This window comes from Populus nigra, chromosome 10, assembly GCF_951802175.1.
Source record: "Populus nigra chromosome 10, ddPopNigr1.1, whole genome shotgun sequence".
Taxonomy (NCBI): domain Eukaryota; kingdom Viridiplantae; phylum Streptophyta; class Magnoliopsida; order Malpighiales; family Salicaceae; genus Populus; species Populus nigra.
Window position 1 is genome coordinate 14253807 of NC_084861.1, and position 16803 is coordinate 14270609.

Here is a 16803-nt window from a genome sequence, read left to right on the forward strand (position 1 = left end):
AATACCAAATGCTTGGTGGGAAAATTATACCTGGGGTATTTATACGGTAAAACATTTCCTCCAAGCTCTTCTCTGTAATCTGGACGTCTCACTCTCTATTTTTGTCTATGATTAATCAAGATTCGGAGGTTACGTAATCTTTTGCTTTAATACTAAATTTATCACTAAGGAACTAAGTACAGCTAATAGCTGGCAATTAAGAACCATTTGGCTTTCGTAGGTTACAAACTTTTAGTGATAATTATATGATTAATACATCTCACTAATAAATATTTAGGCTAACTATTTTTATTGGGATCAAATGCGTAGGATATTCGTTACACAGATACAATAATTAATACTGTATATATATGTTGTATTTGTTATGTACAGCTCTAATATTTTTATTCATCGAGATAATTTTACCAGGACCTAGCTATTTTATTTATCTATATATCTCCGTTCAAAATAAAATGTTTATGAAATCTCAAATTAAATAATAATAATAATACATGATTAGCAGTTATTAGGAATGATGATTTTGAATTTAGTTTGATTTTTATAAAAAAAATTTAACAAAACCATTTTTTTAAAAAAATAAAAACCGGTTGGTTTGATTATTTTAGAATAAAAACCGGTTCAAACCAGTTTTTTTAATTTGACTTAGTTTTTTCTGGTTTTGCTTGTTTTTTCTCGGTCTGGCTTGGTTTTTTTTCCGGTTTGGCTTAGTTTTTTGAGTTTGAGTTCAGTTTCAAGCTTATAAAATCGAACCGAAGTGATTAGTTTTTTAAAAATTCTAATCGGTTTAATTAATTTTTTTAATGGTTCGGTTTTAAGCTTTTATTAATTTTTTTATTGTGTTAATATTAAAAATAAATTTTTTTTAAAAAAAATATTTGGTATAAAAATTACTTTTGCGATATAGTCCTGTTCCTGGCGGACTAGAAAATAAAAGTGGGCTAGTTTGCCGAAAGAAAAAAACGGATGGGCAAATGGGGCATTGGGCCCAGTATAAGCGAGCCTATATCTGCTGGCAAAAGCTTTCCGCCCAGTACAAGCGAGCCTATATCTGCTGGCAAAAGCTCTCCGGTGACTCGGTGAGTACTGGTTTTCCTTTTGGTCTGTATTCCGAAAACAATGGAGATGGCAGGGCAGAACATCTTTTTCAGCCCCGTCTACCAAAATTTTTTCCTCTTCGTCGGTGTGTCAGAAGACTAGAGGGTCACCTGGTTGCTTTGTTTTGTATGCAGACGGATTAACCTTTCTTTTCCGAGCATCATACTAGTTTTACTTTACTGCTGCCTTAGCTCATTTCTCAAATTTCCGAACAAAAACCTGATAACTTAGTTACATGGGTTGCCTCACGGTGGTACGTAGGTTGTTTTGCTTTCTTTTTAAAAAACGTATTCCCGTATCATAATAATAATATAATAAATTCTATATCTTCATTATGTTCTTATAAGCTAACATGAACTCTTGTATAAAAACTATATGATCATGCATGTAAGGTTGAATTTGGTCAACCACGGAACAATTATATTATAGTCTGACCGTGAATTAAGCTTTCAATTGAGTTCATCATATCTATTAAACTTCTCTCTCGATGAGTCAACTTGATAACTTATTAATAATATGAAACTTGAATTGTATTGGTTTTTATTTAAATGGATTTGAAAGATGTTTCGATTAAACTAGTTGACTTATTTAAATTTGGTTTATTTGATTAATTTGGCAAAATTTAAGTGAGATTTAAAAAGAATTTGTTTTTGCATCACAACTCGTGGTTTTTATTTATTGAAAAATGTAAATTATTGTTTTTTTAAATATTATTTAGCTGGAACAGAATCGAAACGTTCAAAGTGGAATTTTTTTAACATAATAAAATTATAAACGAGATAAAATATATTTCTGTTTATTTAATATTTTAAACTGGAAAGAAATATATCAGTAATTTAAGACGGAATTGACAATTAAACAGATAAAAAACACAAGTTAGTCATCAATAATTTGAGATAACACAAGTTGGCTTGAGCACAACTCCAGTTCATGCAAACTATGACCGGGCATCCGAAAAGGCTTGAAAAGTCCCAAAACTAGACGTCTGGGATGCTATAAGCATTACGTTTCTCATTTGAAGAGAGATTTTATTTATTCAACAAAATTGCTGTATTGCTATAATACACGCGCGCGCGCGCGCGCGTGTGTGCGCGCGTGCCGCTATCCACTAGCTATTATTACGTTTTACTGCTTAATGATTGAAAAATTTGATGTATTTTGATTAAGAAGAATTAATAATAATAATATGTTAAATGCTAATATCACGCTATCGCTTATATTTCTTCTTCTTCTTCTTCTCTTTCCTTTTTTTTTCATGGGATATATTTTTCTTTTAATATTGCGTGTGTTATGCTGTCAAGTAAATATTTGGCATCACAAATGATGGAATCGTTTTTATTATTAAGATACCAAGTCAATAATCAACGACAAATCATATTCCCGTCGCTTTATTTTAATTAATTATGTCTATTTTTATTAATATAAATATTCAGATCAGTTTGTGCGTATCTTAACTAATTTTACAAGTTCTAAAATTAACGATCATATAAGTTTTCAGTAACTCTGAGATTTATTAAATTTAAATTAATAATTTTTAAAAAACAAACTTAAAATCTGAACAATCATTCTACGTCTTAGAATTAATTAATTGTGTTTTGAGATGGCGTGACAAGAGCATTAGATTTGTATGGTCCTATTGCACTGCACAGAAAGAAACGATTTGATCAAGAATTTAAATGGTAAATAGTTTGGTTTTTATATTATCATTTCAAAATTGAATTTAAAATTAAATTACAAGTAAATAAATTTCTTATAAATACACTAGTTCTAATAAGGATAACTTGTCTATAATTAAATATGAGATTAACTTAATCATCTAATAGGTGGTTCAGTGGTAGAAATTTAGGATCAATAACTTTGCTCTTCCTGTGGTCTCGGGTTCGAGTTATGTGGTTGCTAATATGATGACTACTGAAGACTTATATAATAGTTAACTTCAGAACCCGTAGATTAGTCGAGGTGCACATAAACTGACCAAAACATCTATGTTAATAAAAAATATATATATGAAAGTAATTTGATTTAAATACCTTGAAAGATAAAGAAAAATGACTAGAAAGTAGAAGCATCTAAATCCACGTAAATTTCCTTAAATAGTCTTGTAACGTGCAGATACACACAATGGAGTAGGATGTTTTAAAAAATCAAAAAACTGATTAAATTGAAAAAATTAAAAAAAAATAATTGAAAAAATTAAATTATAAAAAAAATCGATTAAAATTTTGAAAAAAACGACCGGTTTGGTTTCAGTTTTTTAAGCTTAAAACCAAAAAAATGGAGCCAAACCGGAAAAAAACGAGCCAAACTGATTTGGACCGGTTTTTACTTTAAAAAACCAAACCGAACAGAAACCGGTCGATTTGAATCAAATTCAATTTTTTAAAAAAAATTAATTTTATTAATTTTTTTTAATAAAAATCAAATCAAACCGAAAATAATCACCTCTTGAAATTTAGAGTGTTGTAATTAGACACGAGAGATTGCTATTACGATGACATGAACGCTGACAACAAAGCCACATACTTTGTTTGATCACGCAGATCTATTTAAATATTTCCCGTCCAATTAATGCGAGCGCTGAGAATTAATCATGAAGTTTTCCCCAGCACAAGACAATCCATTGAACCAACCCAGCTAACGTTGGGCTGGTCAACTCTCCCTGGAAGAATAGCCACGGTAGGGCTCAACAGCTGAAATCAGCACCCTCTTCCTGGGTTACAAGTAGGCCGTCAAGGTCCATCATTCCCTAGCAAGTTGGCTGTCCCATAACTAGCAGAACAGCAGGAAAATGACAGGCTAGATTGTTTAATACAACAACAAGTTCACCTCATGAATGCTTGAGTTACGTCAGAACTCGCTACAACTTAAACAGAGCTTAGCGCTCCAATTCTGCAGAGATTTATATTACATGAAGCATTTTTTTTCCCTTTCAGACATGAACCAGCACCTGGAGTTCTTGGGGCCAAGATTAGATTTCTAATGGAAGATAAATAAAACTAGTTTTTCTTTAACCATTCAACACTTTTGGCGACCATTGATAGATATCATCACTTCACTGAAATAAACATGGAGTTCAATTTCGCCACTTGATGAAATGGCCAGCTCGATGGATAGATTAATGTACGGCCTTTGTGGCTAGACGGAGTCTGTTCGATCTCTTAAATGCTATGAGCCACTTGCATAAGAGATGACAACTTGTACACTTGCCCATTAATTATGGTCCCATGGATGTCAAGGGACGGACACCAACCTTGATTACTTGTGAGCTTCAAATAAGAACCAGGGTTGTTATTCTCATCTTTTTTATTTTCATTAATTACGTTTATTTTTTCTGATTAATCGTTGTTTTTTTATCATATGTTTATATATATAATCATATTATTAAATTAATTAAGGATTTATTGAATCACCTGAATTTCAATTTCAAATTTTTCTTTTGCTTTTAAAAAGATATTATTATTAAAATATTTTTTTATTAAAAAAATTAATTCAAAATACTATCACAAATTACATATTTGGGTGCTTGACAGTATGGTAGTGGTTGCTTTTCAAATAATTTTTATGCTGAAATACATGCTATGCTAATAAATTTTTTTATTTTTAAAAAATTATTTTTGATATTAATACATTAAAACGATTCAAATCATATAAATTATATTAAATTTAAAAACTAATTTTAAATTTTTTAATAACGTTATTGATCGGTCTAAGTTTTGGTCCAACCAACCAAAGCACTGCATAGGGACCCACCACTATAGCAAACTGAATATCCCACTTGCTTCACTGGTGTGGATAAGGGCTAGATTCGTCTCTTGGCCAGTCGATTCGATCTTGGACTTTTGGCTTATTCATCAACACCAGTTCAATGGTTCCATTAATTCAATGGACTTTTGGCTTATTCATCAACACCAGCCTGGGAAAACACAAATTGCCAGTGATGAATCGCACGGCATATGTACCTATGCAATGCCTACGAAAACACGACTTGCATACAGTCGTACACAAGCAAAAAACATCACATAAATTTCGCTGTTGGCCATTTAATGTTAAATCCTGGACTTTTGGCTAAAGTAAAAACAAGCAAAATCGCATAAATTTCTCTCTTAATTGGCCGGTCGATTCGATCTTGGACTTTTGGCTTATTCATCAACACCAGTTCAATGGTCCCATTAATTCAGTAACCATTGAAATTTCTAAGGAATGCTCGATATTTTGTCTCTATAATCATCCAAAGCCTCCGTGAAAGGCACGACGGGGAGGCTTAATAATCAAAAAGCTTAGTCTACATATAATTTTCCACTGCAATATAAACCAGTAACTTATTGGACAATTCTTGATTCCTTGCGGTCAATCTGGGAAGCCTTTCAGCTCTATTTCTTTTTTTTTTTGAATAATCATCAAGAATATATTGATTTTTGAGTTTTCTTTTACACGTAAAAATTTAATAGAAGGATCTCGACTGAAAATGTCATGGCACGGATTTGGACTTACACGAATCACTAGCATCTGTACATTTCATGGCCTAGCTAAAAATTGCAATCAATGTAACTATTAAAAGAACTCTAAAACACGTGGGGAAAGCTACAGAGCTTTCCCCACGCAACCTTTTGTTTTTTTTTCATTCCCCACGTAATTTTGTTTTTTTCACATTATTATTATTATATTATATCTGTTACGGGTGTTGAAAGTGAAGATTGATTCTGTACCAAGTCATGGTGAAATGCTTGATAAAGGTTAGCTTTCCCTATATATATATATTGCTTATTTCCCCCCCTTTTTTTTGTCTTACATTTTTTCCCCCCAGAATTCACTTCTTCTTCTTATTTTTTTTTGTTTTTATAATTTTTTTGTTTTTATTTTTTTTCAAAATTATCTTTATTATTTTTTTAAAATATTGAACTGATTGGGAATTTAGCTTCGTAAATTAAAAAAAACATTGTAAATTACTACAGTATTTCCCCCACATGGTTTTTGTTTTGCGACATTGTTTTTCTACATGTTTATTTTTTTAAATTATCTTTGTTGAATTTATTTTTTCAACATCGAGCTAGTTGAGAATTTAGCTTTAACTTTCCCCACATGTTTTTTTTTTCATTTTTTTTTCAAAATTGTCTTCTTTTTTTGTTTTATTTTCTTTTAGTTTTGTTTTTTTTCAAAATTATTTTTGTTAATTTTTTTTTTTTTATATTAAGCTGGTTGAGAATTTAGGTTCGTAGTTTTTTTTAAAAACATTGTGGATTGCTACAGTGTTCCCCCATGGTTTTTTTAATGATTTTTTTTTAGAATTATCTTTGTTGATTTTATTTTTATATATATATATATAAGCTGATTAAGAATTTAACCTTGGAATTATTTAAAACACTGTGGATTGCTATAATGTTTTCCCATGTGATTTTTGTCTTGCTGCAGTGTTTCTCCATATACCTTTTTTTATTGATTTTTTTTCAAAATTGTTTTTATCAAATTTATTTTTTCATACTGAGCTGGTTGAAAATTTAGCTTTGTAGTTTTTTTTCTTTAAAACACTGTTGATTGCTACAATGTTTCCTTACATGATTTATTTTGTTATGATTTTTTTTCCTAATTTTCTTTATCGATTTTATTATTTTTAATATTGAGTTGGTTGAAAATTACAACTGTAAATTTTCTCATGAAACATTATAGATTGCTACAGTGTTTCCCTGTATGGTTTTTTTTTTCCTTTTGTTTTTTTTGTGTGATCTTTTTTAAAATTATCTTTGTTAATTTTATTTTTTTAATATTGAGTTGGTTGAGAATTATAATTTTATATTTCCTCACAAAACACTATAGATTGCTACAGTGTTTTCCTAAATGATTTTAATATTGAGCTGGTTGAGAATTTAGCTTTAACTTTCTCACATGTTTTTTTTGCTTTTTTTTTTTGCTAAAATGGTCTTCTTCTTTTTTTCATTTTTTTTGTGTTTTTTTTCAGAATTTGTTTTGTCAATTTTTTTTAATATTGAGCTAGTTGAGAATTTAGCTTTGTAGTTTTTTTCTTTAAAATAATGTGGATTGCTACAGTGTTTCGCCACATGATTTTTTTCTTTTCGTATGATTTTTTTTAGAATTGTCTTTGTCAATTTTATTTTTTTCATATTGAGCTGGTTGGAATTTAGTTTGTAGTTTTTTTTTAAACACCGTGAATTGCTATAGTGTTCCCCCATATTTTTTTATGATTATTTTCAAAATTATCTTTATTGATTTTATTATTTTTAATATTGAGTTAGTTGAAGATTTTCTCATGAAACACTATAGATTGCTATAGTATTTCTCTACTTGGTTTTTTTTCCTTTTGTTTTTTTTATGATTTTTTTAAAATTATCTTTGTCAATTTTATTTTTTTAATATTAAATTAGTTGGGAATTTAACTTTATATATTTTTTTTAAAAAATATTGTAAATTAAAATAGTTTTTTTTCATATAATTTTTTTTATATAAACCCACAAATAACATACATTCATGTCACAAACCCACAGCATTACGCAGGCATGACATATAGTTATATCGAGAAGTAGTAGTATGAATTTCGCCGAGGCTTCATTGATTCCTGGGCGCTAACTGCCAATCTAAAACATTATTCGTGCGTCGTCCTGGATTGGAACAACAGGCTATTATATTTCTTAGCATGCTAACAACGTACGTGTCTATGATTTTTAAACGGACATGCAAACACTGATCGGTCATCAATGACTGTTTCAATGATAAGAACTTATTATTGCAAGAGTTGATCAGCCAGCCAGGAAAGAAAAGTCAACGGTTCGTGCTAGCTGGGGATTCAGTAGGGGAAAATATTATTATTCATCTCTTGAACCAACTTTCCAAAACCTCATGAGATTAAGAAATATTATGCTAATCCCATGAGCTCAACATAATTATTTAAATATTCAAGCTAAATTTATTTTTCTATTAATCGGATATATTGAAGGCATATATATACATATATCCACATCGAGATCAGGGAAATGCACCTCTGTACGTACTTTATTTCTCAAGCTATTACTTTGTTTCAAGACTCTGATTAAAAAAAATGCAACCAAACAACCCCCCGTCCAGCTAGTCCCGCCATGGATGGTTTTCACTCCTTCAAAGGGTCAGAATAAATTTGTGAAATAAAAACTCCCAAATCATGTGTTTTGCTTCAGCATGCACATAAAGAATTGATGGTGGCCAAGATGATGATAATAATAATAATAATAATTATTATTATTATTATTTTTTATCAATCTCAGCCAATAAAGTTGAGTTTGTTAGAGAGTAGTCGAATTCTAACAGTGAATATATATATACTCGTCGATGGTTAAATTAAGAAATAAATCCATCCAGCAAAGTCAAAGTAATTTAATCTCGTAAATAGTAAATAAGTTGTTAACACGTGTCGTTTTCAATTAAAGATGTTGACATTGAAGTGAAATCACTGGTTAGATGGCTGCTATATATAATTGGCCATTACCGTTAAATTTTAATCAATTCAGAATAAATATCCAGTGAGCTAAGATCTTATAATATCTCTGGTTTTACTTCCTTGTAGTCTAAAGTAATATTTCATTAAAAATATGTTTTTTTAGACCCACCATTAATAAATAAATAAAAAGCTCCTGGCGAAGCATGCTACGTGGACATCATGTCTTGAATAGAAGACATCACAGCAAGGTAATAACTCGTCAGTCAAGTCACATCACAGCATGGTAATAATTCGTTACTCATGGTAATTATTCGTTAGTCAAGTCACATCACAGCATGGTAATAATTCGTTAGTCATGGTAATTATTCGTTAGTGAAGTCACATCACAGCATGGTAATGCTAAACAAATACTTAAATCTTTTTCAAAGAGAAAAATAAAAATAAAAGTAGAACTCTATGTGCTTCAAAATATTTTAAAAAATAAAAAAACATGTTGATTTCTAAGGTTAGAATGCACTTGTCACTTGCCAAGTAAAAGACAGGCCAAGACTTCATCAGAAGGTGACCGAGCCAGCAAACGAGGAGGAATCCTTTAATTTATTCATGCCATAGGAGAGACTTTTCTTCATCAACTTGTTTGTTTCTGTCTCTCCTTCCTGCGCGTTGTTTTGTACTTTTTTCGAACATTGGATATATTGCAATCTCTCTCTTTCTTTGGACCAGTCAAAGTTGAACTTCCTGTTTCGGTATCCATGTATCCCCCCTTCAAGACTTGTATAAAACAAGAAGCGAAGCCTATCTTTCTAAAAACACGCAACAAAGAAAAGAAAAATATATGCAGAGAACAACCATAGAGCTCTGCATAATTTTGTGCTGAGCTTGCTACTTCTTGCTCATAGAATCAACCTCTAGCCAGTCTTTTCTATTCTGTTTCAATTCTTGGTGAGTTTTTGGAGGGTGGTTCCGTTGTTCTGGTAGAAGGGACTAGAAGAAGTTACTAGTAATACTAGCTGGGATGTCTTCTACGAACAAAGCAATATCTCTTGAGGAGACGCCAACATGGGCTGTTGCTGTGGTCTGCTTCGTTTTGGTTGGCATTTCAATCTTTATTGAACATCTAATTCATGTTGTAGAAAAGGTATGCCCATGCCTTCTTTGAATGGTTTAGCTAGGTAGATGATATGCACCATGTTAGGAAATTCAGACCTTGGTTAATCTTGAAAGTATGCAAGCATGTTTTGTATATTTTGAAGTGTTTTTCCCCCTCTTTTATTTACACGGAAAATGAGTTGTAGCAGTTCCGACGATTGAACTAAAGTTCTGCCAGTTCCCATATATAATTGAAGGAGTAGAATTTTTAATGGCTATTTATGTTGCTTAGACCTTATTGTTTTCTGTACTTCTTTTACAGTGGTTGAAGAAAAAACACAAGATAGCTTTAGTTGAAGCGCTTGAAAAAGTTAAAGCAGGTAACCCATTTTTAGTCTGAGAAGCTCTTGCCAGTTTTAAAGTCGATTGGTTTTTTTTTTATATATCAGAAAACATGGTAACTGACCCTCTGTTCTGACATGCTTTTTTGTAGAGCTCATGCTTATGGGATTCATATCCTTGTTCCTAACAATATTACAAGGACCAATCTCTGATATCTGCATTCCAAAAAGTGTTGCAGCCACTTGGCATCCTTGCGATGCTAAGCAGGAGGAGAAAGCAAAAGCGGAAAAGTCATCAGATTCTAAAGACAATAGTCGAAGGCTCCTTCAGTTCTTGGATTCTGGAGAAAGTCATAGACGTTTTTTAGCTTCAAAATATGACACATGTGAAGAGGTAATCATAAGATCAGCATATTCGTTGACTACCAATTCTTAATTGCATAAATTTGCTAGGATTGGTGAAAGTAAGTCCAGAATATGTTCTCTCGAGCTCTATTTTTTGAGAAGCTGGTTTTTAACATTGATTCTTGCTTATGTTTCAGGGTAAAGTGGCCCTCGTATCATCATATGGAATCCACCAGCTCCATATTTTCATCTTTATATTAGCAGTTGTACATGTGCTCTACTGCATAATTACCTATTTCCTAGGCAGAACCAAGGTACTGTAATGCTAACATTTATTCACTTCCTACTCATATGCTCAATTGCTTTCCCTTTTCTGACGGATCGATCTCTTCAATGCTTCTTGAAATGCAGATGAGGAAGTGGAAGACATGGGAGAATGAAACAAAGACACTTGAGTACCAATACCATAATGGTAAGTCTTTCGTCAAAGCTTAGCTTAATGATCAATTATCAAATCATAATTTGTTGCCTGCAATTTCATTAAAGATGCAAAATGACACTTACAAGGATGGAAGCAACTTTCAGTGAACTAGTTGGTTAAAAATGTCACAGTCAGTCGCACCCATTTCTATTTTAGGCATCCATACTTAAATGACTTTATGGAATGCAGATCCAGAGAGGTTTAGGTTTGCAAGAGACACATCATTTGGAAGGAGGCATATGCAACTATGGAGCAACTCACCAGTTCTCCTTTGGATTGTAAGTACTGAATGTGGATTTTTCTTAAAGAATTTTCTTTTATGAAATAATAAAGTGGGCTATGAAGATAACATCACCGAAACACTGCATATTCTGTACTGAACTCAAGATACGGTAGATCACGGTTTCACTATAGGAATGAGTGATATGATTAGTATTTTAATTCATTGTAGCCTATACTTTTCAGGGCACCGGAGCTCATTTTTTATATGAAACTCATTTTTTTTTTGGTGCCCCTATACCAGGTGTGTTTCTTCAGACAGTTTCTTGGATCAGTAAATAAGGTTGATTACATGACATTGAGACATGGATTTATCACGGTGAGTTACCAAGCATACATACTTGAAGTCTTAAACTCGACGCAATCTTTACTCTGACAAGGCATTCTCGTTATCGGAGTTACAATGTTATGGTATTTTCTTTCAGGCACATTTGGCCCCTGGAAGCGAAACAAGATTTGACTTCCAAAAGTACATCAGCAGATCACTTGATGAGGATTTTAAAGTTGTGGTGGGGATCAGGTCTGTTCTTACAAGCATTTGAAGCAGTAAATTACCCGGGTTGATTGTTTATTTTAGAATACTAACCTTACTTTGTGTACGCAGTCCAATTATATGGTTCATGGCAGTGTTGCTCCTGCTGACCGATACACATGGTAAGCACAACATTCTGGCTTTGGTTCCCAGATGATATAAGGTACTAAAAAGTTATTTGGTTGAAGGGCTAAGAATTGTTTCGTTACTCATGACAGGATGGAACTCTCATCTTTGGTTACCATTCATTCCTTTAGTTGTGAGTACAAATATCATCCAAAACCTTTGCTTTTACCATCATAATCGATCGATAAATTTCCTACTCTTGCGAGTTCTGTGATCATCAGGAAGTCATAACATTTAACTGGCAATTTTGCAGGTAATTTTATCGATAGGAACTAAGCTACAAGTGATCATAACTCAAATGGGACTAAGGATTCAAGAGAGAGGAGATGTGGTCAAGGGTGCTCCCGTTGTTCAGCCAGGCGATGACCTATTCTGGTTTGGACGCCCACGATTCCTTCTCTTTCTCATTCACCTAGTTCTTTTTCAGGTACTCAAAACACATCTAGCTATCTAATTTTATCTGAACATCTTAATGCTTCCTGCTTATGTTTATGCTTATGCTTATGCTTACTTGTTGTCTTAACCTTCTTCATTGCAGAACGCGTTTCAGATTGCTTTCTTCATATGGAGTGTGGTAAGCAATTCTACCGTTTTCTTTTTAACATTTACAGCATGATTTAGGAAACGTTGTACTTCAAAGTATCCTTTAACACCTTTTTTCCTGAAAGAAGAAAAAAAGAAGCATTAACTTGTTTTGTGGACAATTCGAACCGATGCTAAGTACATTGCATTCATTGTCTAAAGTTTACTAAGAACCTAAGAAGTGTGGACTTTTCACTTACATTCTGCCTGACTAATTGCTCCTTCTCTTTCAGTATGAGTTTTCAATAAAATCCTGCTACCATGCTCGCACTGAGGCTATCGTCATCAGAATCGCATTGGGGTGAGTTTCGTTAGCATATTGAAAGGCATGAAAAAAGTACCCCCTAGCTAAAACCTTCTGTATAGTTAGGACTTTTTTTTATCAATATTTTACTGATTTCATAAGGTTCAAGCATAGCTGACAAGATGTAAACTGGGAATTTTCAGGGTCATCATACAGATCGTCTGCAGTTACGTGACTCTGCCTCTCTATGCTCTAGTGACCCAGGTTAGTATTGTCATTAAAATGCCTAGCTCATAGCAGTAAGACATTTTGTTATCTTGTGAATGACATTGTTTCCGGTGATCTCTCAGATGGGTTCTAGCATGAGACCAACAGTGTTTAACGATCGTGTGGCAGCAGCACTCAAAACCTGGCACCATACAGCCAAAAAGCAAAGTAAACATGGCAAGAATTCTGAGTCTCACACACCGATGTCAAGCAGACCACAAACTCCCTCTCATGGTATGTCGCCAATTCATCTCTTGCGTAACCACCGCAGCAGCACTGCCCCTAATAGCTTCCCGAATTCTCCAAGGCTTTCGAATCACGACAACAATGATCAATGGGATACTGAAGCAAATTCTGTACATGATTATGAACTCAATGAGTCTGTAAACCATGGAAGTCCTGATGTTAGGGACCAAGTCACACATATTCAAGATCCAAACTCGATCCAATTGCCTCCAGGGCCTGGCTCCATCCGTACCCAACACGAAATTAACATTGGCAGTGCTCGTGATTTCACATTTAGGAGATGATAGCAGAAGCATACAGGATTTATTCAGCAAACGTTATTTACTTGTCATGTGTTCATTTCTTGTACGTGAGAAAAATAGAAACCTACTTGTACAGGATTTATAGCACCACATATGGGTGGTGATTTTGCCACGCTTTTCACGCTTCTTGCACTGTTGAGGAGTCCCGTTATAAATGAGATTATTTTGCAAGTGAAATAATGCATTAAAAATAGAAAAATAATTTTTAGATTATTTTGATGTGTTGATAATAAAATAAATTTTAAAAATAAAAAAATATTATTTTAATTTATTTTTAAATAAAAAATATTTTTTAAAAAACCTTCAAACCAGCTTTAAATCCATCTCCTTAACCTTGACCTTAAAATTGACTCTACTTCCTGGGATTTCTTCAGAGTGGTTGCTTAATGTGGAGATTTTGCAAGTGAAATAATGCATTAAAAATAGAAAAATGGAGGGACAAATCAAAAGTTGAGATGAGAGTCTCATGGAGGTTTTTTTGGGTCCATGTAAACTTAACTTACCAAGAATTATAAGCTGGAGGTCCAACATCAAGCATCACAGGTTGTCAACGAGTTATTAAAAACAATGGAGTATAAAATAATTTACACCAATTTCTAGACAAATAAATAAAAAAGATATAAAAATCGATACTGATTTTCTTAGGAAAAAAATTATGATCCTATAAGTTTTAAATACTATATTCATACGATGCATTTATAATATTTTTTTTAAATCATTTTTCTACCCTTTTCAATTATATTCAAAGTCATTATATAATTATAATAACAGGAGAAACAAATCCTGAAAAATCTTAGAGTGCTTTAAGTGTAATTATTAATATTTACGATAAGATTTCTCACCAAAACCCATTTAACATCCAAAGCAAGCCTGCCTAATTGATACCATAAAAACTAATGGGAGTGATTAGGAGCTAATAAGATGCGATTACATGTGTGATCGCCATCTCTTTCAAGTTTCAAGAGGGCACGTCGTGGCAGGCTGTGTGCTCTATATGCAGTCTCACTCTCGTTTTAGAAAAGCAATCAAACACTTTGACCTCCAACAACAATATTGTAAGAATATTAAAAAAAAATAGATTCAAGCAATTGATTCATTTGTTGATTGCATATCTGCCCCTGATTTTGATCACTGCAAGAATCGACTTGGTTGATCTTTTGATTGTAGAAGAATTGTCATGGAGGTTAGGCCAAATCAGACGGTTGATAACTCTCCGCAGCATCGGCGTCATGTGCCAGCGACTCCATCAAAGCAACCTGTTGCTCCTTCTAACACAGTTGACACCGCCTCAGTTTCTCAAAGGTCTCTCTTTCATGAATTTCCTGTTTGATTCCCAGGAAAATTTCTTTTTAAGAAAGAAAAAGAAAAACCCATTCTATAATCTTGATTTTCTTCTTCTGGTTCTCTTTGAATTAATCGAAGGACAGGAACCTTGTATCTTTTAGTATCTTTTATGTTGTTTCTTTGGTTTTTGTTTTTTAGGAACTGAAATGATCTTGGTGGGTTCTGTTTTTTTTTTTGTAGGTTACAGAAGGAATTAATGTCTCTTATGGTATGCAAATATCCTTTCTTTTCTGTAAAAAATTATCAACTTTGATTTTAATGTTTTATTGGGTCGCCAGTCTTGGTCTTGTGTATGGAACTAGAACTGTTGCCCTATATGGTGGGCTGCTGCACTGTGTTTTTGGTAATGGAAATGGCTTTATTGAAAAGAAATCCTCTGAAGGATTCAAAGGTTTATAGTATATACACAACAGCGGAAATTACTGTTAAGCCTTAGTTTTTACTGTGGCAAGTGATGATGGCCTGTTCTTCTGCAGATGATTGGAGGAGATCTTGGAGTGTCAGCTTTTCCTGAAGGCGAGAGCATTTTTGCATGGATTGGCACAATTATGGGTGGAAAGGGAACTGCCTACGAGGGATTATCATACAAGCTTTCTCTGCGTTTTCCTCTAGACTACCCTTTCAAACCACCTCAAGTCAAATTTGAGACGATGTGCTTCCATCCAAATGTTGATCAATTTGGGAACATATGCCTTGATATTCTTCAGGTTTTAATCAACTTGCTGTGACAATACTTTTTAAAACTTTGTGCATGCAGTTAAAAGGATGCAGGAGACGGCAGATGTTAAAATGATATTAGGTGATAATAATTTATTTGTAGTTCAAACCCAGCTGATATTGCCAAAGTCTAGCCCATCCAGTTGAAGAGAGTTTTCTTACGTGCCTTGCATTGAAAGTTGCTATTTCTCTCGTGAGACTAACGAGGTCCTCTCTATTTGTCTCCATAGGATAAATGGTCTTCAGCGTATGATTGCAGAACCATTCTCTTATCCATTCAAAGTCTATTGGGAGGTCTGCTCACAATTGTGTATGTGCTTGAACTTTGTCCGTGTTTCTGTTTTTGCCTAACTATGTAGTTCTTTCGTACAGAACCGAACCCAGACAGTCCTCTGAACAGCTATGCTGCCAAACTCTGGAATAACGAGGAAGGTTAGATAGATATCTTATCTTCATATCTAAGATCATTTTCTTTTGTTTAAACATCAAGATGAACTGCCATGAATGTATAAAGCTTGAGCTTCTGTTTACATGTTCTTGCTGGTCATAATTCTTCTTTATAGGGACACCTACCATATTAAAAATAAAACCATGCTCATTCTTCTTGGACCACCAGACCTAGCTTTACTGGTGTTTATGTATCCATGTAATATCAGGAAACATGCTCTAGGATAACAAAACGTACTTATCTTCACTATCTGGTCTGAATGGACATATTTACTCTGTTTTTTGTTCGGAAGAATTTGGTGATATGAAACCATTATGCTCAGCCACATTGCTATAAACTGAAGAGAATTGTTTATGCGGATTTGTCACAGATTACAAAAGCATGGTCCACAGACAGTATAATGCTGGAGAAGCATTTGAGAGTTGAGCTACAGTTCCTATCCCTGATGAAATCCGAAATGTTTACACTTCCACACATTTGCTCTTTGAAGGTTTGGGGGAAGAGTCTGGAGTCAGTTTCGATACCTGTATTACCACCCTCTTAATGAACATTCTCGTGTAAAAAACTTCAAATCGTATCATTTTTCAGGAAATTTCAGTCCTTTTCCTACTCTGATTAAGCAGGTGATATTTCTTTCTTGTCATTGGACATCTACAAGTTGTAAAGCAAAATATCAAATTCAATCAAAAGCCATTTTGGGTTCTTCTATAACCGGAGAGACTTATTCTTGTTTTGGCATTTTATCATGCTTTGTCCTGTGGGGCTCAAATCGTCAAACATCACAAGGATTGTTTTGATCATGCGCCAATTTTTTTTTCTCGATTGACATTCCATGAGGATCATGTTACCTATATTTCAAGTTCCTGCTCTCACATTGGTCACCATTTTTTATAGATAGACATATAGTTACAGTGCATTTTTTCTATGGTATTTACTTTTCAG

At 33.2% G+C, this 16803-nt stretch overlaps 2 protein-coding genes across 2 annotated transcripts; both read left to right on the forward strand.

The window, feature by feature from the left end:
- The first annotated feature begins 9302 nt into the window (after positions 1 to 9302).
- On the forward strand, positions 9303 to 13477 carry LOC133704494 (MLO-like protein 6). The gene is made up of 15 exons (XM_062129327.1): positions 9303 to 9656; positions 9930 to 9987; positions 10101 to 10342; positions 10491 to 10607; positions 10705 to 10765; positions 10964 to 11052; positions 11298 to 11372; positions 11479 to 11573; positions 11658 to 11707; positions 11804 to 11844; positions 11965 to 12138; positions 12250 to 12285; positions 12527 to 12594; positions 12741 to 12801; positions 12888 to 13477. The coding sequence occupies exons 1-15, from the start codon at positions 9534 to 9536 to the stop codon at positions 13332 to 13334; spliced, it is 1737 nt and encodes a 578-aa protein (XP_061985311.1). The 5' UTR covers positions 9303 to 9533; the 3' UTR covers positions 13335 to 13477.
- A 725-nt stretch (positions 13478 to 14202) lies between these two features.
- LOC133704576 (uncharacterized) lies at positions 14203 to 16572 on the forward strand. The gene is made up of 6 exons (XM_062129447.1): positions 14203 to 14654; positions 14877 to 14904; positions 15173 to 15403; positions 15644 to 15707; positions 15786 to 15845; positions 16232 to 16572. The coding sequence occupies exons 1-6, from the start codon at positions 14530 to 14532 to the stop codon at positions 16285 to 16287; spliced, it is 564 nt and encodes a 187-aa protein (XP_061985431.1). The 5' UTR covers positions 14203 to 14529; the 3' UTR covers positions 16288 to 16572.
- The last annotated feature ends 231 nt before the right edge of the window (positions 16573 to 16803 follow it).

Bases quoted from the DNA above. Each gene is read 5' to 3' on its own strand.
- LOC133704576 (XM_062129447.1), top strand. From the start codon at position 14,530: ATGGAGGTTAGGCCAAATCAGACGGTTGATAACTCTCCGCAGCATCGG. The intron at 14,655-14,876 runs GTCTCTCTTTCA...TTTTTTTTGTAG, and splicing joins ACCGCCTCAGTTTCTCAAAG to GTTACAGAAGGAATTAATGT. The intron at 14,905-15,172 runs GTATGCAAATAT...GTTCTTCTGCAG, and splicing joins AGGAATTAATGTCTCTTATG to ATGATTGGAGGAGATCTTGG.
- LOC133704494 (XM_062129327.1), top strand. From the start codon at position 9,534: ATGTCTTCTACGAACAAAGCAATATCTCTTGAGGAGACGCCAACATGG. The intron at 11,373-11,478 runs GTGAGTTACCAA...ATTTTCTTTCAG, and splicing joins TGAGACATGGATTTATCACG to GCACATTTGGCCCCTGGAAG. The intron at 11,574-11,657 runs GTCTGTTCTTAC...TTGTGTACGCAG, and splicing joins AAAGTTGTGGTGGGGATCAG to TCCAATTATATGGTTCATGG.